At 39.2% G+C, this 22,995-nt stretch overlaps 1 protein-coding gene across 3 annotated transcripts in view; it reads left to right on the top strand.

Annotated features, from left to right (window-relative positions):
• The window catches only part of LOC108249935 (ras-related protein Rab-26), a 115,349-nt gene that overhangs the window by 29,654 nt on the left and 62,700 nt on the right, over positions 1-22,995 (top strand). For 2 of the 3 annotated variants that reach the window (XM_017439606.3, XM_025002377.2), the window contains exons 3-4: positions 17,698-17,739; positions 21,394-21,460. In XM_017439606.3, coding sequence (XP_017295095.1) covers positions 17,698-17,739; positions 21,394-21,460 — 109 coding nt within the window. The remainder of the gene's footprint in view (positions 1-17,697; positions 17,740-21,393; positions 21,461-22,995) is intronic. The other variant, XM_025002376.2, reaches the window with a different exon arrangement.

The raw sequence follows: 22,995 nt of genomic DNA, 5'->3' as shown, positions 1-22,995 counted from the left end.
AAGATTTTAACCTTTTCCATATTCTGAGTCCAGAAATTGCATTTAGTCCAGAGGCCATTGTCTTTGATGATGGAATATCAGCCAGTTCGGAGTAGTTTGCAATTTCGCTCCTGTTTACAGTCTGAGTGCTGGTCGATCCGTGAACCCATCAATGAATTTGACGATAATGCAGGTAACTGCCTGGTCCAAAGAGCAGAAATCCTGTTATCAAAAACCCAAATATATAAGGAACCTCCACATCGGTAGGTACACAGTCGTCCACTCCTGCCAGGAATCCACTGTATACCCAGCGAGACATATCCCGAGACTGGACTCTCCTTCACCCAGTCAAGAAAATTGTATCAATTGTGTTGAGAAACCAGCTGATCAGATCCATATTCCTTAAATTTTTGGAAAATATGTGAAAAGAGGCTTCGAAAAAGAAAGCAGGGCAGAGAGGGGGGGCAGTTCAGGAGACAGAGAGAAAAGCAGAGGAGGAAAAGTTAGAGGAGGACGGCCGACCCCGAGCTAGCTAACCTGTCCCAGAATGGATTTTGTGTTGAAATAAGTGTTTTGGGGGACACGGCCGTTTTGGTGAGTGCAAACATTTTATTTATTTTATTTGGTTTTGACAGTAGCATACCAGATACGTTTTAATTGCTGATGCAGGTTTGTTGGTTTTTAAAATGCGCCAGATAGTAGCACATTTTGTACACAACTGAGGTGATGGAATGCTTAGTAGTGCTTAAGTGTGTTTCTAACTACTCTCCAATCTTGGTGTTGTAAATGATGTCATGATGAAAGATATTTACAGGCAGCCTAGTTCAGCACTCAAACTCAGTTATGAAGTGTGTGGTTTGGTATTGTCTTGCTGAAATACACTCCTGATCAAAATCTTAAGACCGGTCAAAAAATTGCAAGAATTTGCATTTTACACTATTGGATCTTAAGAAGGTTCTAAGTAGAGCTTCACAATGTTAAAGAAAAAAATCAGTGCAAGAGACAAGAACTTTTGAGCAGGGAATTTTCTTCAAACTGAATTTACACTCAAACAGCGTAAGAGGCCTTGCTTATGGAGGTCAACAATCCTACCATGTGACATGGAATCCAGATTTTTGCACAGCTTTTGGCTTTTAAAGACTATGGTGTGGTGATTTGGTTTTTCTATGGGTTTTGTTTATGTTTTATTTTTATTCTTTAGTTTGGGTTTTTGTTTTGTTTCGATTCTGTTGTATTTTGCTTTTTGTTTTGTCTCATGTTCATGTTGCATTTCACCCTTCCCCAGTCACTCACTTGCCTGTTAACCACGCCCATCTACACCTGTCCCGACTCTGTAATCACTCCACCTGTTCCCACTCACCTCGTTATCCTCAGTACTCAAATACCCGGTCATTTCTTCCACTAGTTGCTGGTTCATTGTCNGGTGGAGCTACTCATTACTGAGTCCTTTTTTTTGACACTTTGATTTCTGTTTTGGGGGGTTTTAGGGTTTTTTTGAGCTATGGTCTTAAACTTTTGATCAGCTGAAAAAATCATGATTGAGTGTAAATGCAGTTTGCAGAAAATTCCCTGCTCAAAAGTTCTTGTCTCTTGCACTGATTTTTTCCTTTAACATTGTGAAGCTCTACTTAGAACCGTCTTAAGATCCAATAGTGCAAAATGCAATTTTTTAAGACCAGTCAAAATTGCAAGAATGTTTTGACTGAGGCAGGCTTCTGCACTGTGTCCTGATAACAGGTTGGTCGATCCCTCTCCTCTTTAGTACGGATGGCGTGGTGTGTTTGCCACAGAACAGTTTGCCACTTTGTCTCAGTCCAGAAAAGATGACAGTGTGTCTGAAAGGTGTTTGTATCTGGCTTCTTCTTTGCATGATAGAGCTTTAACCAGCACTGGATGGTGTGGTGAACTGAGGTTCAGGAACACTTTCACAAACAATGTAAACAATGTAGTGATGTCCAGAACAAAATGAAACCCATTTTTTAAATGCAGTGGTCCATGAGAGCCTAAAAGATCACAAGCATATTGACTTTCAGCCCTGTCCTTTTGATCATTGCATTCTGTTTTTATTTACATTTTAATTGAACTGGGGTTGTATGAAATGACCATCAACCTCCAGCTGTTTGGCTCCAAAACAAAAAGCAAATAGTCATTTCTCTTGTTAGGCTGGTCCATGAAATGGTTAACCAGCGTAAGTGCTGCTGGATACCAGAGGCTGAGTGCTGACCATGTACTTCAGTGCTTGTTGTGACAGAACACAATGTGCTCCTGGTTCTTACTAAGTCACAGTCACTGTATTTAGAAGAGAGGGTAATGCTGGCTTGGTTACCTGTAAATAAACTTAACTGTCATATTGCAGTAAAATCTACTGGTAATTAAACTCACAGAGTTAAATTTAGTACTGTCTGAGTGTTTAGTGTAAAATTATTTTCCATCACAGAAGCTGCAGATGGAAGCTCCGATGATTACTCTGCAGGTTTGGGTGATGCTAAAGGGGCCTAATGCTCTGAAGGCTTAAAGAGCTGAGTCAATGGGGGCTCAGAAAGCTGGGCAACTGATGGCGGCTGGAGAGGAGCTAAGGTTGGCACTGCAGCAGGAGTTGAGGACCAGCCTTCCCATGATGACGACATCTGTGAGGCCAGATGGGTTCAGGCCAGAAAGCTTGGCAGATGAAACAACAGCCACTGAAGAGACAGAGGGGACTGCAGCCTCTGGAGACGGAGGGAGCTGCTGGGTGACTGGGGTGAGCTGAAGTCTGAGGAGTTGGGGCTGACTGAAGCTCATGGGTTGGAGATGACTGGAGGTGAGGCTGGGAAAGCTGCAGCCATTGGGGACATGAAGAGTGCTGAGGCCGGCACAGGACAGGTTAAAAGCAGCACTCGGGACCCTGAAGGTGGCACTGGGGACACTGGAGACTGGAGGCTCTTTGGCAGGAGCTGAAGGTGCTGTGGCAGGCGATGGAGACTCAGAAAGTGGCAGCATATAACTCGGCCAGGTGAGCAGACATGTGGGAAACTAGAGGTGTAGATGGCTGAGAATCTTTAGGAGCATTGAAGTGATTAATTGTCCTTTTTTAAAAGCTGTATTTCTGTGTGAAATTTAATGAATTCTGGGATATTAAAAAATCCAGGTCAGGAAAAGAGAATTTTCCCGATGAGGATGCAGGTGATGAGGTTGTCATGGGTCTGGATTTTTTCCAGCTAAGGAAAGCAGTTTATGGATCTGAGTAGACATGTCCAGAAGTTCGGCGGGGGGAATCTCGGAGGCTTTCAGGTGAGCATAGAATTCAGAGGGATCCGAGACAGAAGCTGATACTGGGGACTGTGGAGATGAGTAAGGGGCAGAGACTAGAGTCTGTGGAACCTGCTCTTGAGACCCAGGAGATGCTTTAGTCACTGGAGATGTGGAGCTTGTTGCAGCCGCTGGAGCTGTGGAACTCAGTGGATTTCCCAAAACGGGGATCTTCTCTCCTTCTCCTTTTGGAGCCTCTGTCTCTTTGTGGTTCTTCTCTGCCTCTCGGGACAGAAACTTAATCTGCCTGCTTGGTTTTGTTTCGAGCTGGTTCATTCTGTAACATTAGCAGATTGTTGTAAACAAGATGCAGGCAGACAAAACAGACTGAAGTAATTTTTCCTTTAAAGAAAAGGCTGACGTGGCTGTCATGATTTGAATTTTTGTGAGAGAGGTAAGATGGCCTCTCTCTGCTATGACAAACTGATCTCTTATCCATATCTTTTCTCAATCAAGAAATGTTGGCAACACAATATCGAACTAGGAAGAAACATTCAACTGTATAGTCACATTGATAATAGGCCTGTCTTTTGTGACTATCTATGCATTTACAACTACCAAAGAAATGGTTCAAACTTGCTCACTTGAATGTTTGCAGTTTGAGAAACAAACTTGTAGAAATAACAAATTTATTAGTTAAAAATAATCATATTTTAGCAGTGATCGAAACCCATCTCGATTTTACTTTTTCAGATAATGAAGTCAGTGTTCAAGGCTATAATATTTTATAGAAATGATAGAAATGGACATGGGGGGGGGGACTTTATATATTCAGAACCATTTACCAGTAAACCTCAGGAAGGACCTAATGTCTAATAGTGTGGAGGTACTCTGGTTACAGATGCATTTTCTATATATTAAGCCACTGCTAGTGGGATGTTGTTATAGACCACCTGGTGCAAATATTGATCATCTCAATGAACTATGTCAAATGATTGATAATGTGTGTGATTCAGGAATTGAGACCTATTTTATGGGTTATTTTAATATAAACTGGTTTTCAATGAATTGTCAGTTGAAGAGGCAACTTTTAAATGTAGCAAATGCATGTGGATTAGAACAAGTTATAAAGTAATCCTACTCAATTACATACGAACAGTTGTTGAAACAAACATCTACATGTATAGATTTGGTCTTGTGAGGATCTGGAGTTGCTCTGTCTCCACCTGCTGACATTGAGATAGAGCACTCTTCCTCCACAGCTGTGCCTCGTTTTGCTAATGAGGGGTTCCTGCATTTAAGCCTGTGACTGGATCCAGATCGACACTGGAGCATCAAGTGACTCTTTGTGAAATACAAACCTTTGCCTTGCTCTCGCCCTTTTTGTGTCTCAGGAATCTCAGCGCCCAACCTTTGTGAATATTAAACTGTTTGGGTCACTTACCTGTGGAAACTTACCTGTCGCTGAAGCTGGAACCTCCTCCTGGAACTCACTCATTCGGACGTCATCCTCTCGAGCCTCCTTCACTCGACGAACCTGTAAGCAAACAGAAAAGAACATTACTGAACTGGATTTAATCTCATCCTCAATCTGTACCCGAGACTCACCTGGTTTCCCTTCCTACCGTTTCAGATTTCCCTGATCACCGTCGTTGAATTCACTTGTACATAGTGTAAATAAAACCACTTACCTTTATGCTGGCTTCAGTCTGATTTTCTGTACCGCTCTTCATGACAACCTTGGTTTATGACAGGTCTTTACAAATACAAAGGATATGTGTTCAAAGACAATGTCAGTATCAGTTGGATGTAGTGACCACAATGTACTACTGATGTTACAGCCAGGGAGCCAAGTTAATTACAGGTAGCAATTCTAACAATTACTAATAATGTGTGAGTTGTACTTTTGGTGATTGTAAATTGTATAGTAGCCCGGCTACTATACATTATGCATCTGGGACGAGTTTGCAGAGTGCAAGGCTCGTTGTATGCCCTTCAAATGGTGGTGAGTAGGCCTAAAGTACTTCATATTGAAATTGTTTGTGAACGAGTGGGCCACTGTGCCAATTTTACTAAACTTTATAGCTACTGATACAGGCTCTGAGTTGAAATGGATAAAGTGGGTGTCAATGATCTGATCGCTTTCCATGGTGCTGAACTGCTTTGAATTTGTGTTTTATCATTAGTGACCATGTAGTCTAAAGTTTTTGTTGTTCTCTTGGTATGTTATACTACATGTCCATTTGATGGACTTCAGAATGACATAGTCGCTCTCCGTGGTGCTGAAGCTTGTAAGCCCTGCTGTTGCGGACACGTATATGTTGTAAAATGATGTTATCATGAGCTTTATTATTTATTTGGGTATAAAGGGCCTGGTCATTTGCCCTGCCCCTGGCCTGGCTCAGATTTGTTCCACTAATGCCTCAAGGTATAGAATTGGCTCTGATGTGGATTACATATTTTTTAGCATTATGTTCAGACAAATCAGTTTGAGATTCTTGGAGTTCCTTGGAGTCTTCTGTGAAGTTAAATTTTTTGACAACTTGTGCTTGACTGCTGACTTGTTAATCAAACTAATCTTATTTTATTACTGTAAGTTTTATGATTGTGTTCAGCCTCTGTTGGTGTAATTAACTACTTCAGTGATTATTACAAAATGAGTTGTGAAGATAAACAATTCATATGTAACTTTCTGGCCTGCTCAATCCTTAACTATCTTCCAAAAGTTTTATGGAATCAGTCACACACAAACACCCTAAGAACCACCAACTCACTCATCTGAAAGAGGGCTATTGATATTATAAACCTTTGCGTGAAAAATGTTATGGTAGAGTTTCATAAAGAAGTCAAAGCTTTATTTAAATTTTTTAAATCACAATCATCAGAGCATTTTATTAAATATTGTTACAATGCGCTTCATCTAATTATATACTATAGTGCCAAAAGTATTCGCTAGTCTCCCTTCACACATAAACCTGAGTGACATACGATTCTTAATCTGTAGGGTTTAATATGATGTTGGCCCACATTTTGCAGCTATAACCGCTTCAGCTCTTCTAGAAAAGCTTGCCACAGGTTTAGGAGTTTGTTTCTTGTAATTTTTGACCATTCTTCCTAAAGCACATTTGTGAGGTCAGACACTGATGTTGGACAAGAAGGCCTAGCTCACAGTCTCTACCCTTTTTCATCCCAAAGGTGTCTGTAATGGGAAAAATACTGTTTCAGTGATTCTTGCTGCATGTGACCACCATGATTTAGTTTAGTAAGGAATGCCTTTATTCTTATCCCTATAGGGTGCCTGGATGTATGTGTTATCTGGTCCCTTTGTTTCCCCCTGACCCCTCCTGACTGTATGGAAATTTACCAGTATGTGCCTACAAGCCTATAAAGGATGTGTTCTTTATTTACCTTCCCTTTTGGTCAGCTATCTGACCCTTCTGTTCCACCCGACTCCTCCTCATCCTACAATGGTATAAGAAGGAGGAGCTATCTGTAATGCTTCAGACTCACTCTGCTGACTCACCTCAGCTCAGTGATTCTCAGCTATATAGCTTAAATAAATTATCCTAAGACAAAACTCTTCGTTGTCCTCTTTGTTAAAGAAAATTCCACAATATGTCCTATCAGGTTGAGTTCAGGACTCTGTGCAGGCCAGTCAAGTTCTTCCACAACTTACTCATCCATGTGTTTATGGACCTTGCTTTGTGCACTGGTGCACAGTCATGTTGGAATAGAAAGGGGCCATCCCAGACTGTTCCCCTTAAAGTTGGGAGCATGAAACTGTCCAAAAAGTCTTGGTATGATGAAGCATGAAGAGTTCCTTTCACTGGAACTTATCGGCCAAGCTCAACTTATGATAAACAACCCCACACTATAATTCCCTCCTCACCAAACATTACACTTGGTACAATGCAGTCAGACAAGTACAGTTCTCCTGGCAACTGCCAACCCCAAACTCGTCCATCGGATTGCCAGACAGAGAAATGTCATACACGTCACTCCAGAGAACCCATCTCCAGAGTCCAGAGCCGGCGTGCGTTAAGAGACTGCATCCAACGCTTTGCATTGCACTCGTTGATGTAAGGCTTGGATGCAGCTGCTCGGCCGTGGAAATTTCCATGAAGCTCTCTTTGCACCGTTCTTGAGCTGATCTGAACGCCACATGAAGTGTGGAGGTCTGTAGCTCTTGACTCTACAGAATGTTGGCGACCTCTGTGCACTGTGCACCTCAGCATCTGCTGAGCCCACTCAGTCGTTTAAGTGGCCTACCACTTCATTGGCAGAGTTGCTGTTGTTCTCAATCACTTCCACTTTGTTAAAATACCACTAACAGTTAACTGTGGAATATTCAGTAGTGAGGACATTTCATGATTGGACTTATTGCACAGGTGGCAACAGTACGACACAGGAGTTCACTGAGCTCCTGAAAGTGACCCATACTTTCACAAATGTTTGTAGACGCAATCTGTATGCCTAGGTGCTTGATTGTATACATCTGTGGTCATAGAAGGGATTGGAACATCTGAATTCAATTATTTGGATGGGGGAGCGAATACTTTTGACATAATAGTGTATGTCAATGAGAGCAGATTTCTCATAGAGTATAAATCTGCCTCAATTAACCAAACACTACGTTCTGCTGATTAAAAGTAAAAAACACATTTCGTAGAAGGGTAAATTAAATTGATTAGATGTATTTTCATTCAGGGATTTCAAAAATTGATTCTCTGAAAAAAAAAATTTAATTTTTCAAGCAAAAACATTTTTGGTTTCACCCTTGAATTTTGCCTTTTTAGTTTTCCTCATTTTTGAAATGACTATTTTGGCAGATGTGTTTAAATGCTATTAAGTTATTAGATAACTTTATAATCACAACAGCAGTTGGTCCTCACAAGGTAGTATATGTTAGGAAAATTGTCCTCACAATGTATCAAATACATGGCCACACACACACACACACACACACACACACACAAACACCGCCTTTCTACCGTCTGGAAACATACACACATTCTCATACTCATACCTGCTTTTTTTTCCCCTCCCCTCTCTTCCTTCTTTCTCCATCTTAGTAATTATTAAATTGGCTGTTTTTAGCGGGCCACTGGTACTATTTAGAAATTCGGTACTGTTTAGTTTAGCTTTCTCATGTTTTTATCTTCCTGTACACTTAGTTTAGTTCTGTACATTTAGTCATGTTTAAATCTGTTTAGTTTAGCTACTATTTTGCTCATGTCTGGTTTTTAGATTATCCTATATTCCATTTAGATTAGACATGATTGATCTTTTCGTGTTTCATTGTGTTTATATTCAATTTAGATTATACGTGATTCTTTTAGAATATACATGATTGATGTGTTCTCCTTTTTTGTGCTTCATTGTATTTCATGTTTAGATTATTTGACTGTCTCAGCTCATGCTTAGATATGTCTGTTTTAGTGATTCTGTTTAGATTATCCTATGTTTCATTTAGATTATACATGATTCATTTAGAATACATGATTGTTGTATTTTTCTTTTATTTTTTTGTGTTTCATTTTGTTTTTGTTTCTGTTGGAAAGCACTTCGGATCGCCTTGTTGCTTAAAAGTGCTATATAAATAAATCTCACTTCACTTCACTTTATTAATATAAGCTGCTTCAGATGTAGATGTTGTACATCTCCATCTGATTAATTTCTGGAGTCAACCCAACTTATTCATCCTAGTGTGCACATAAATGGCTACAAAACTAAATTTTACAGACATTGGGTTAAGTAATGTTATTGGTATTAAAATGATTATGAATCTGTGGGGCTCCTTTTAAAAAAATTAGAAGTAAATGGCAACAGAGTTGAGTCTGAAGTTTAGATCGTTTGGCGTTTGCACTAGTTATGCACCAGAACTGGAGTTATTAAAGGAGTTTTGAGAGACATTGAACAAAAGTTAAAGAAGCGTAAATAAGTTTAGGTATGAAGAGAGAAATAGAAGACAGGCTTCAACTAAATGAATAGAGACTCAGCTTAGCTGACAAGCAGAGGACTCTGTAACATTTGATTGTTGGTTTCTGTTGATTTGGATCCAAGTGTACAGAGCAGCAGGCAGGTTTAATCCAAGTGACCTTAAATCGATACAAAATCTATGATTGCTGTAGTGACTATTTGTCCATAAAAACCTAAACTTGAGTGATCAAACGATAATTCAAATAATCACTTAGTGCATGTTGGTTTGTGGTTTTACGCAGTACAAAAAGGTCCAAAAAGGTCCAAAAGATTGCAGTTCCATTTTGGGTTTATTCCAAGTTTTGCAGGCAAACAAAATGATACATTTTTCCCAGCATCTCGTCTGCCTCTCCTGCTTTCCTTGCTGGTTCACCTAACTGATAGTTTCACCTGCTCATGATTGACTGATTGATTGACTGGTAAAAAAAACCATATGACCCCTAATGTGCCTAAAGTCTATGTATTTATGTGAAATACCCATATCCCAAACAAAATCAATATATAAACTAAACAAATGAATAAACTACAAATTTATTCTAAACAACTAAGATTAAGCAAAAATTAGAAATTCACCAGAAAATAAACAAATCAATAAACTAAATTTAAAGAATTAACAAAAATAAAGAAATGGCTCCTACAATTGCAGAAGAGAAAACCAGGCCAGGCAGACTAAGAGTATAATGCATGAGGATCTGACAGAGCATGACTTTCAAAACAAGGAACTTTTATCTTCTGGGAGGATTGATTGGTGAGTGAATGCAGCTGGGATGATTATGAATAGTTGACAAGTGTGTGTGTGACAAGGAATACAGAGGAGCAAGTCTGTGGGCATGGAAGAAACAAAAACTTAACTTCCAGGCTTAACAAGTAACATAAAAACAGAATTACTGGCAGGAAAAACAAACAGGATCATTCAAAACTTTGATACATAAACTGAAAAGCAGGTAAAGAGGGATTTACATACTCAAGACCAGGAAAAGCAAACTAAAACACAATAAAAACCCCAAACCATGATAGATTTGGAACTTTTTAAATAAGGTAAAATATTTCACTGACAGGAGCTGACAGTGGATAATAAAAGGGAAGAGAGATCAGAGATATGTGGTTATAGAGCACGATTATGTACTGTATGTCAGAGGAGGAGCGAAGCTGTTGAATATTTTCAGTCTCGGTTTTGAAGAAGGACATAGAACTATTACACTGAAGACTGGTGAAGTGAAAGAGCATCAGGTGGTCTTGAAGTAGAAATAAAGGCCTGAGTATTTCCTTCCTGAGACCAGATTAAGTTAGAATAATGTTGAGATTTTGTAGAAAAAAGAACAGTTCTATATTGCAGCATGTAATTCTCATCTATATCTTTGAGAACAACAAGCCCACTTTTATAGAAGCATGCCTTTGTTAGGATTTGGTTTTGTTTGTTCCCCTGTGTTTGATATTTGTGTTCTGGTCTCCTTTAGGTTTGGTTTTATTGTTTTCTGTTTTTGATTATTTGATTCCTGTTTGTCCTTGTCTTAGTTCAGTTCTTGTTCCTCGTGTCTGTTTCCTGCTACACTCACTTCTCCTCAGTCAGTCTCTGGTTTTCCTGCCACGTCCATCTCCACCTGCCTACAATTGTAATCACTCACCTGTGTTCACTTCCCGTCGTTATCCTGCCTTTAAAACCCGGTCATATTCTCTACCTCTCTCCTGATTCATTGTTATACTTTGCCTCCCTGATGTGCTGTTCTTCCCGTTGCTTGTGCCTCGTCGTCTCCCATGCTCCGTTTGGTTCTTCTCTTGTCTCAGGTCTGTTCATGTTTTAAGTTAGTTTATGTTTTTGTATTTAGTTTAGGTTTTGCTGCCACGTCAGCCTTTGTTTTGGTTTGCCTTTTATTTCTAAATAAATTAGTTTATTTTACAATATGAGTCAGCGCTCAGGGTTCACCTCCGTCACCCTAGTTCACGACAGCCTTGCATTGACTCTTTATTTCTAACTGAAGAGCTGTTGTATACAAGAGAGAAGAGTGCATAAAAATAAGTTGTTTGTGTTTTTAGAAGAGCAAAGGTGGCTAGGAGATCACACAATCCAATTGAAGATTAGATTATCTGTGTTAACAGATCTTTGACTTTATCAGAAAAACGAACAAACTAAAAAAAAAAACAGATAAATTGATATTTTTGATGTTACAAAATTGCTTAGAACAAGACTGGTTGGTTTTGTATTGTGGCAAATGAATATAGAATGAAATTAGGTTATGGTTTGAAATGGAGGAATCTGATGAAGAACAGGTTAAAGGAATTCAACAAGAACAACAGACAATATCTATTTTCTGTTCTTTACTATTATTGAGGAAGTTACTATGTTTCTGTATACAAAAACTGTCTAAAGTTGAAGAAAAGTCCCTTGATTGTCACAGCTTCCTCTGTTCCTGCCACGCCTTCTGCTCTCAGTCTTGCCTATCTTCAGTAACTTTCCACAGCATTAAAGCTTCATGCCATGCCCTTGCATTCCAGGCCACAGTAATCACAGTCATCTGCTTCACCTGTCACAGCCACTATTAAAGCTCAAAGCCTACACTCACTCCTTGCCAGATTATTGAACGGTTCAACCTAGTAGATGTCCAGCGTTTATCCAAAGTCCGTGCTTGCCTTCTTGACCACGAACCCTTGCCTGTGTCTCGACCATCGTCTTTTGCCTACTCCCAGCCAGAAACCTCCACGAACTCTGACTCATGGAAACCAACCCTGCTTCTCCATCCTGGATCTCGCCTTCTGGTTTGTGCACTTTTGGTTTTGGCTGCTACTCCCGGATTACTTGGCTCTGACCTTCTTCCTGTCCCTGGACCTTTCCTCACGCCTAAACCCTTTGCTGACCAACTACGTCACTCTCTCCTCCCAGTCATCGGTGGTTCTGAGTAAAGAATCTGTGAGTCGACCTGGTGCGAGAGCCAGTGTTGCATTCAGAACATTTCTCACAGTCCGTATTTGTCGCTCCCATACTCCACCTGCGTGACTAGCATGAGGTGTGTTTAGAATGAAGTCTTATTGTTTTTCTGCTAAGAAGGCTGTCAGTTTATTAGTGTCCATTTCATTTTGTGCAGCGTTCAACTCGTTTCTGGCATCTACGAAGTTAGTACCATGATCACATTTTATTTGTCTGACTGAGCCTCTCAAAGCAATGAAGCATCTGAGTCCATTTATAAAAGTGTCCGTTGATAGGTCCTCTAACATTTCAACATGAACTGCACGTGAATAGATGCACGTGAAAAGGAGGCCATACCTTTTGTTCTTTCCGTGCTTGTTTAGTGAGGAATGGGCCGAAGACATCCATGCCACAGTATGTGAAGGGTGGCGAGTGTTCAAGTCTCTCTGTAGGCAGATCTCTCATTTGTGCTCCTCCACAGGTCTCCTTTGTCTACAGCAAAACACACACTGACAAATGTAGGAAGCAACCTTCTGACTTAACCTTGGGATCCAATAGCCACTCGTTCATCGTGAAGCCCTTTCCTTGATGATTGACTCTTTCATGACAGTTTGCAATGTGATGCTCACTGGGAATAATTGTTGGATGTTTAAATGACCTGGGAAGAGATGAATGCTGCAGCCTTCCTCCCACCTTGAGCACGTTGTCTTTGTCTAAGAAAACATCCAAATTGTGCATCTTATTGTTTTTTGGTAGTTGTTTGCCTTTGTTTAATGTATCTATTTTGTTGTGATACACTTGTCTTTGAAGATCTCTTATAATCACAGTTTCTGCATTTTGTCGTTCAGTCACAGTGGTGAGTGAGTTTGATTTGTCTTTGAGCAGGTATCGTCTGAGACGTGCTACTGCACTAACTGCTTGGGGCCAGGATGAAAACTTTGTGAGGCGGTCACTAAGGCTTGCATGATCGATAGTCTGTGTACTTAGTGTTTGCACCTTTCTCACTTCCGGGTCTCCTATTGGGAGTTCAATTGTTTCCTTTGTTGGGTATTGTATTTCCTTCTCCCAAAGAAACGGAGGGCCTGTGAGCCAGTTGGATGAAAGCAGTTCATTTATTGAAGTGCCTCTGGATGCCATGTCTGCTGGGTTTTCGTTGGTAGGTACATGAAACCATTGTTGTGGTGAGGTATTGTTGCGAATCTTTTGCACTCTATTAGCAACAAACGTGTGGAAACGCCTTGCCTCGTTGTTGATGTATCCCAGAGTTACCTTTGAGTCTGTCCAAAAGAACTCTTCAACATTGTCATAGATGAGTTCCTCTTTTAACATGTTGCTCACAGTGACTGAAACTGCAGCTGCGGTAAGTTCCAACCTTGGGATTGTGGTGACCTTTGTAGGTGCGATGCGTGCTTTGCCCATGATGAAGACACAATGAACATCTTTGTTTTTGTTTATGAGTCTGAGATAAGAACATTGTTCGTACCCTGCGGTGCTAGCATCAGAAAAGTGATGCAATTCCCTTTTCACCACTTCTCCAAAGTCTGATGGAACGTAACACCTGTTTATCTGCAGTTTTCCCAGATTGTGTAGATCTCCTTTCCAGCACTTCCACCGAGGCCTGAGAAGTGCCGGTATTGGGTCGTCCCAATCTGTTCCTTGGCGACACATTTCTTGGAGGATTTCTTTGCCATTGAGCACATAAGGAGCTATAAATCCAAGGGGGTCGTATATTGCTGCAACTGTGGATAAAATGCTGCGCCTGGTTGGTGGTTGGTCTTTTAATGTGATGTTGAATGTAAAGCAATCCCTTTCCACATTCCAATAAATCCCAAGTGCTCTTTCTGTTTGAGTTTCATTAAATGACAAGTTTTTTGTTTTCATATCTGTAGCATGCTCTGAAGTTGGAATGCTGTTCAGAACGTCAGCGTTGTTGGATACAAACTTGTGTAACCTTAGTCCACCCTTTGCACACAGTTCCCATGCCTCTTCGTCGTTTCTAAAGGTCCCTTCCAGGCATATGTGAGCTGTACCAGTGACATATCTTTTTAGATAATACAGTTTATCTGCTGCTGAGATGTTCCTTTGATCAATCAGTGAAATAAATGTTGATTTCCATTCAGTGAAGTTTATGGGATCGCCACTAAACACCATTGGTTCTGGTGTGTGAAGATTGTTTATTTTTATGCTATCTTGCACTGCTTGTGCTAGCTTAGTGACACTAGGGGGAGCTGTTGGCCCTGGGACGGAAGAGAGTGCTGGTGCAGGCTGTTTGGATGTGAAGTTTGGGCTCATCTGTTCGCCTTTTATTGACCGTACTTCATCCACCTGCGATAATTCTTTGTCATAAGCTTCAAACCTGGCTCGAGCTGCTTTCACCTCTTTCTGTGCTCTTAAGCGCTCCAACTCTGAATTTTGAGCTGCCATTTGTTTCTTGTGTTTTTCCTCTAGAGTCTTCATCCATTCTCTTTGTCTTTGTTCCTCTAGTATGACTTCATATTTGGCCTCCTTCGCTGCCAATTCCGCCGCCGCTTCGGCTCGTTTGGCGGTGAGTTGCGAAGCTGAGGATCGGTGGCTGTTGTTTGATGTCGCAGTCGAGCCGTATATGGATGGGGCGTAGTCATGCTCTAAGAGTCTACGTAAACGGGCTCTTTCATGTTCTGCATCGAAATCTTCATCAACACCACTTATTCTTTCCAGAATTATTCTCACAATGTCATAAGTTACGGCTTCGCACGCATCAACCTTTCTCCTTAGGTCGGATGATGGTGCCATTTGGACTCTCATTTCTGAATAAAGTTTAAATATATCATCTTTTTTTTGTTCAATTACGTCTGCAAGTGCTGACATCTCTTTGTGTGCGACATCTGATTTTAACTTTTCTCTTGTTTGGCGCACCTGCATTTTCCATTGTTCATAAAGAGTCATCAGTCTCTTTTACTTTTTACACATTTCTTCCTTTTGATATATTATCATTTTTTCTGTTGGTGTTTTAACTCTTTCGGAACGTCTTGGCAAATCTGACATGCTTTGAACATTATCCTGAAGCTCACTTAACATTCGTTCTTTGCATGTGCGGGAATCTTTAATGTCTTGTCTATTCTCAGTTTCATCTTGAAGAGAATCCTTTAAATCTTGAATTTCTTGCTGTAAACTTGCTATTTGTTCATTTAAGACTGCTTCACTTACAGATGCTGGCTGTAAATCCTCCATTTTGAGCTCCTTTTAATCCGTTTTTCTGACCAACATTTGCCCTCTGCTGGATGAAGTGGGTATTACCGTAGAACACACGTGTCAAACTCAAGGCCCGCGGGCCAGATCCGGCCCTTTGTAACATTTCATGCGGCCCCCAAGATAACGTTTAGATTTCATTAGAACCGGCCCTCCAGTCTGGGACAGATCAAGTCTCTGATTCTTATTTTGCTTTAAAAAACTGAGCCTAATTAGTGAAGTTTTCCCTCGACAGTGACTTAGAAGCCAACAATATATAGTTTTAATTTCTGTATGATCAGGTTTTTGTTGATGGCTTTTTAAAAAAAAATCTGTTTTAATGTTAAAAAAATCATTTAAAAGCAGAATGAGGCATAAGAAATGACAGCTAATGATGTGCTTTTTGAAGTTTGATCTATTTGTCTGTGTTCATTAAAGTATGTTTGCTCTAAATTCTGTATAATCTGTAACTGGGAGGAGGTAATCGATATTTCTATATGAATGATTTGACATAATACATCTAAAACCAAGGTTAGTTTATGTAATTTTTAATAAATATTGATCATGATCGCCCCTTGGCCAGGACCAAATTTTTAATTTTGGCCCCCTTGCGTTACTGGGTTTGACACCCCTGCCATAGAACGTTGAAACCACGTTGTGCAGCATGTGGCGCCGGTCAAGCTCTTACTGTAGCGTCCAGTCGATATTAAGAAGGCCAGTACTGATGGTTAACTGATTTATTGAAGCCATCCGTGTCATCAACCAACCAACATAAGAGCTAGACAAAACAAATAATATACTTAGAAACATTTTCTCCATCCTTTGGTATGCATAGCTCATTACATTGAACATTTCAAACAACTCAAATATAATAAAATTAGTTACAAACCTTGTTCCCCTATCGACTGAAGCTAAACTTGAGTTGTCTTTCAACCTGTTCCGTAATCCTTTCTCCGTGTTGCCGTTAACTCTATTAAGTTTCATCTTCGTCTACTTCCTGTGTCAAGTTACATCACCGTACCATACTTCCGGTTTCAGAGGAAGTTATCAAAATAAAAGCATGTCATTTATAAACGAAATTGTTATAAACAGAATTAACCCTACTGGTCTTTACAGTTAAGGTTAGAGTCTTGACAACAGCTACAGAGCTTGTCTGACATTTCTTCTTTTATCAGCTCATATGGGTCAATCCCAACAGTAGTGATCTTCTGCTTATATCTTTCCCTTGCAAATTGGTCAGGAGTAAGTAAATGCATTTAGTTTGCTTTGCAGCCATCGCTGTTGAGTGCTTGCCCACCAACATGGTGAAATATCTCTCCTGGTCGACACTTGTGGGAACTATTTATTGGACTCTTTGTGTGGTCTGCATTCTTGGGTCTTACCTTTTGCTAACCGTGACAGGACCAAAACTAACAAAAAACAAACAAACAAACAAACAAAAAAAAACTGCTAATCCTCATTATGGCAAATCAGTGGTAGAATTAAGTCACTGAGCTCCAGTAGCCAAAAATTAAGATAAATCATTGGCAACAAAGGCAAATTGGTCCATTTAAATAGAAATGATAGAGTATATTAAAGATTGTTCCCTCGCATAATATGACAATTAAAAGCAATAAAGACAATGAAATAGAATTTGGAAAAACCAGCAGCAGTTTGTGACACTCTACTTTCTTTTTAACACTTTTACTCAGAGAAGCTCTAAAACACTGCATACTTTTCTCAATGAAAACTCAGTAACATGCTCTGAAATTGTCATTTTTGTCTTTCATGTTTGTATAACCTGTTTTTTTTGTTTTGTTTTGTTTTTTTCTTATTCTGTAGAATGCCTGCTTTTCTTTAGAGATGTCAGAGTGTATCATTGATTTCCAAATTCATATGCAGAACCTTGTACTTGTTTCTGGTGGTTGTTTTTGTTTTGTCAGTGTCGGTATTTATTGGAAGAATGGAATTACTGGAAACACACTGAGCCATCATCCATTGCTGTCATAAATTCATGTGATGATAAATTACATGAATTCTGCTCTCTGCTGATTAGAGTCAGTTCTCATGAGTTGACATTGGAGTTCTGCAAACGGCTTAGCGACAATGGTGTTGGTAAATGACGCAACTCTCTGAAACAAAGGTTACAGCAACCAAAAGTGTCTTGTGTGCCTTTGGGGAAAAGAAGATTGAACTATTTGTTGACAAAATTGTAGTGATTAAAAAAAAAAAAAGAAATTTCCATCAAAGACCAACCCCTATTACACTAAATGTGCTAACAAAGCCAACCTTACGCATTGATTCTTACATAGCTATTCCTTTCTTCTCGCTTTTTTGTTTCTTTTGTTTTTTCATGATATATATGTACAGCATAATTGAAAGAATTAATTGTATGTAAAATTGGATTTTCTTTTGTCTTTCAGAATAAAGTCCTGACTGTCAATACTGTCAAGGTCAAACTGCAGGTAATATCCAAAACATAAAGCTAAGCGTGTCTGGGTTTTAAATACATTTTATTGCTGTTTAAAAGGTATTTGAGTGAGTAACAAAACACTGGCAACATTTTCCTGTGATGTAAATTACCTCCCATACATCTTCTTAGCCTGCTGTGAGAGGCTAATGAGGTGCAAACAGTGATTTAACAAGGCCTCAGATTTTCTCTGTCATTCAGTTAGCTGGTTGCTCTGCCTGACTGAAAACACTTTTTGTCAAATTACTGAGCTTAGAAGGATCATGCATTCCATTTACCTCGGAACTGGGAAGTCGGAGTGATGCCATCTCAGAACTGATAATATTTCAGTTTTAGAAAGTCTGAAAAAACATGGACACTCGCAGTAAAGTCTTCGTTTTTTGCTCTGAGTTTAAAAAGTTACAAAACAGATATGCAGTTCACTTGACAAATATGTCAGAGGATGATGAAAGCTGCAGACGGTGTTGTTGTTTTTACCATAATTGTTTGTGTAGAAGTGAAGACTTATTTACATACTCTTTGTGGTCATGTATAGCACAACAGTAAAATTAATGTGTTGCACATTATTTATTGTATTTTTGGCTTTAATACACCTCTCCAAATTAGAAATAAAAGCACAATAATAAGTAGTACATAGTTTTTTAAAGATGATACATCACATATTATTTACTTTGTTCTTAAACTTACCACACCTTTGTAACTTAGCTTACTGATAACCACTGCACAGTGAACAAGATGGCCAACAATCCTTAAGACTAGGACTCAGTGGAAGTTATGCTGAACATGGATCACAACAGTTACTTCAGACTCACCAAGCCACAGTTTATGTCCGTACTAATACAGCTGCAGGAGAAAGGTATAAGTAAGGAACACTGTCAAGGTCTAGCACCGATCCCTGTGTCAAAAAAGGTCCTTAGTTTCCTGTGGTACATGACCAACCAAAACAGCTTCAGGGAGATGTCTGACAAGTTTGATGTGTCACCGTCATCAGCACATGGGATCACCTTAGATTTGCACATTGGGCCCATTATTCATCTCCTGTCCCAACACATGTGAGAAGTCTTTATCTTCATCGGTGCAATTAATGGATGCAGAGGTAAGCTACATTGTAGCCACAGCTGCCTGGGGCGGGCTGACAGAGGTGAGGCTGCCATCACACCGGCGCCACCGAGCCCTCTGACCACCACCAGTAGGCAAGGCGGGTGAAGTGTCTTGCCCAAGGACACAACGGCTGAGACAGCCAGAGCGGGGGTTCGAACCAGCAACCCTCCGATCACAAGACAAACCCCTACCTCCTAAGCCACTGCCGCGCAGCTCAACAATCCTACCACGTTCAAAGTCAGTGAGCTTTTTTGATTTTGCCATCAGGAAGTCTAGACAGACTTGACAGAAAATGACATGGAATCCAGATTTTTGCACAAATGGTTTGAGAGGCGGATGAAAGAAGAAGAAAAAACAACTTGAGATCTAAAATTTCAGCTTTCAAAAACCTGCAATGAAGCATTACTTGATAACCAGTCATTTTTATTTTTGTGGACTCACAACAAAATGGAAATTCTTCTTTGTGTCGTATTAAACTAGGAAACCACAAAAGTACAGGACAGTGAGTGTTGACTGGGAGTCGTGACAAGCCAAATATGCAGCTTAATGAATGTTTTTTTAGGCCTAGAATCCAGCAAGGAGCAGCTCGAGGAAGGGATTTCCTTACAATGTTTAAAGCATATCAGCCAAAATTCTTTGAATACAAGTGTTGGTCTTTTAAAACTATTGCCATCTCCCTTGTTTTTAAAATGTGTTCTTGATGTTTTTCTGCTGCCTGGATTTAAAAAAAATTGTCAACATGTTATTGAAGTGATTAAACTTTGTTTTGTCTTAATTATTTTGTGTAATGTTTTTTGCTCTACTCTAATTAAAGTAATGCTATTGTTCATCAGCCTTGTCTGTTAATTAAATTATTGCAAATGAACTGATGTCTGCAGCACAAATACAAGCAATGTATTCTGCAGTTGTTACATCTGTCACACTTAGTTTTGTAGGTTAGATTAAAGGTGGGTCTGTGACATAATTGTCTAAATATTGGATGTTGGCTGGACACAAAAATGCACGTGTGACATTTATTGACTTTTTTTTCACTCTGGAACTCATTTACCAAAAAAAAAAAAGTTTAGGGGCTCCTAAAACACATTTTTTGTATGGACAACAAGCTGAAACTATACTCTTTCAGGTATTGACAAAAAACAATACGGTGTGGATGTGACACTAGATTCTGTTTAAGTTTTCTAGCTCAGTTATTCAAGCTCCAGGTTCTCTCCTTCTCTCCATCTTTCTCATTTTTATTGATCTGTGATTATTCATTAGTCACTGTGTTAAAGGGATATTCCAATCAACTTTAAAGTGATGTTCTATCTAATAGTTATCAGTAGTTAGTACCTTAACAGCCGTGACATCAGTCAGGGAGCACAGAGTGTTGAGATAAAGGCAAAAGTCTTTGTCCAGGCTTGGTTAAAAGCTAGCCAAACAAGTGCCAGTTTTTTAATGATTGCATGTAAGTTAATGGTACCAAAAATATAGTGTTAAGTGGTTTGATTTGGTCTTGTTATCCTTTGTACTAAAGAGAAGAGGGACCATTCACCCTATTATCAGCATATTAGTAGCTTGCACATCTGGGAAGAACCAAAAATCCAAAAATGTACTGTATATATGGTTTTAGAAAAACATTTGCTCCCAACAACGTATTTTTCGGCAAAGGCTTTGCATATTTCAGCTAGATAATGCTAAACCACATACTACATCTATTACAACCGCAGGGCTTCATAGTAGAAAAGTCCAGTGACTGAACTGGTCTGCCTGTTGTCCAGACCTCTCACCAACTGAAAACACGATCAAATGTTGCTACATGAAATGAAAAATCCAGCAAAGAAGAGTCAGGTTGAACAGCAAAAACCCTACATCAAACCAGAATGGGACACCAGTATCCTTCAAAGACTCCCAGCAGCTGCTCACCTCACTTCCCAGACATTGACAGACTATTGTTAAAAGAATACAGAATGCTTCACAGAGCTGTTCAGATCTCGACCAATGGACATCAAAAGTTGCTTCTCTAAGATCCTTGCTGGTGTCTTTCTACGTTGATATTGTGTTAAAACACACCTTTGCGCTCCGAAGCAGCAAACTGACAAAACTCCTGCTTTTACAGAGGTGGTTCCACTGCCGATAATCACTTCATCAGTACATTTGATCAGCAGCTTTTGGCTGCCACTGAACCTCTGAAATTCTGTGAAGCAGCAAGGCAGGACTTTATACAGACCAGATCCGTTTTTATGTCCTGATACCTAAAACCTAAAAACTGAAAAAAGGTGGACCCTCTTCTTCCCATGACTATGCTAAAATGTGACTAAATGTCTTAGTAATATTGTCCATAGAATCTAATTTTTAAACCATAACTTTCTTTTTCTTTCAAAGGTGACCCTCTTTAGGGAAGAGTTCTTGCTTCAGTACATTTCATCCTGCAGTAGCTGCAAATCCTAAGCTGCCATCACCCTGAGCTTTTTCTCATTATATGGTTTTAGTAAATCAGTTTTTATGTGGCACTTCATAGATACATTCACCACATAAAAGTTCTTTCTTCTTTTTTAAAATTTCTTTTCAGATTTGGGACACTGCTGGCCAAGAGCGTTTCCGGAGTGTCACACATGCCTACTACCGTGATGCCCACGGTATGATTTTTCTCTTTGTGTGTTGTATTCCAATTTAATTATTGCTGAGATGCTTTCTATCTTTTTTTTTTTTTTTTTTAGACATAATCAAATTGATCTGATTTTTTTGAAACATGGGATAAACATCAGCACACTCCCTCCTTCTTGGTTGGATGATCTCAATATGCTCAAGCAGTAGCAGAAGGATAGAGAGAACTGGGTACCTGTGTTAAATACTTTATGGGAAAAAGTACTTTGACAGTCATTTAGCTGGGATCTGGCAAGTTTTTGGTTTAAAAGTCAGTCCAATTTTCTTTGTAATGATTCTGAGGTGAAGACTTCATGCTTTGTGCTGTTCCCTCAACAAAGACACTGAACTGGAAAATGAGCCTGTGTCACACTCAGAGGTGGGTGCAGCAGAAAAGAGCTATTTGCAGTTGTGTGTTTGTGAGTGTGTATGTGTAGAAGTTACATATTTCAAACAGCCTCTCTGAATGAGCAGATGGGATGGAACACAGGTTTTTATGAAGGAGAATATTCTCCTGTAAAGCTGTTTTCTCAAAACTTTTTAGCAGATCCACAAAATACTACAGTAATTACAGCCATGGACAAATTTGTTAGAACCCTATTGTTAAAGAAAGAATAAACCCACAAAGGTCCCTGAAATAACTTGAAACTGGCAAAAGTAAAAAAAAAAATAATTAAAAATTAAATGATGAAATTCAAACATTGCTTTGAATTTTGGTTCAACAGAACTAAAGTAATGACACAAAAAGTATAATACCTTTTACCTTTATTTTCTTTCACAACCTTTTGAGCCGATCACTGCAATCAAATGATTTTTGTCCCTCCCTCTGAGAATTCTGCACCTGTCCACAGGTATTTTGATCCACTCCTCATGAACAAACCGCTCTATCTGTCCCTGGTTTGAAGGGTTCTTTCTCTAGATGTTTCAGATCCTTTGACAGATGTTCAACAGGATTTGGATCAGGGCTCAGGAGGCCACTTCAGAATAGTTCGTTGTTTTGTTCTAAGCCATTTTTTTTTTTTTTTATTCAGTTTATTCATTTTCATTTTAAAAACAAAACATTCACATACAAAAAAAAAATGCAAATCAAACAAAAAAAATGAAAGGTAGCAGAAGAAGAAGAAAATCTTATATCTGCCCCTATTTAAAAATAATAATAATAATATCAATTTCAAAAATGGTAATAATCAAATAACATCAAATAAAACAAAAACGAAAATTCAACTCCTCAAACAGTAACTCCTACAAAACAAATTATACAAATTCATAGTTTTTTAACAAATGAACTTTTATCATTCTCTTAAATGAATTAATTGAACCAAAATTTTTATAATCATAATCCAGACCATTCCATAATCCTACTCCTCTGACTGAAGTGCATTTATCCTTCAGGTTTGTTCTAATTTTAGGTTTTATGAATATTTCTAGTCCCTTGAGATTATAATTACTTATTCTCTTAACGAAATTTAATTGAATGTTCGAGAGAGAATATACCCCACTTCTCGTCAAACTCAAAGTGACAGTTTTA

This window comes from Kryptolebias marmoratus, linkage group LG2 (assembly GCF_001649575.2).
Source record: "Kryptolebias marmoratus isolate JLee-2015 linkage group LG2, ASM164957v2, whole genome shotgun sequence".
NCBI lineage: Eukaryota > Metazoa > Chordata > Actinopteri > Cyprinodontiformes > Rivulidae > Kryptolebias > Kryptolebias marmoratus.
The sequence above is the reverse complement of the archived record's forward strand: the minus strand, read 5'-3'. Positions and strand labels throughout refer to the sequence as shown.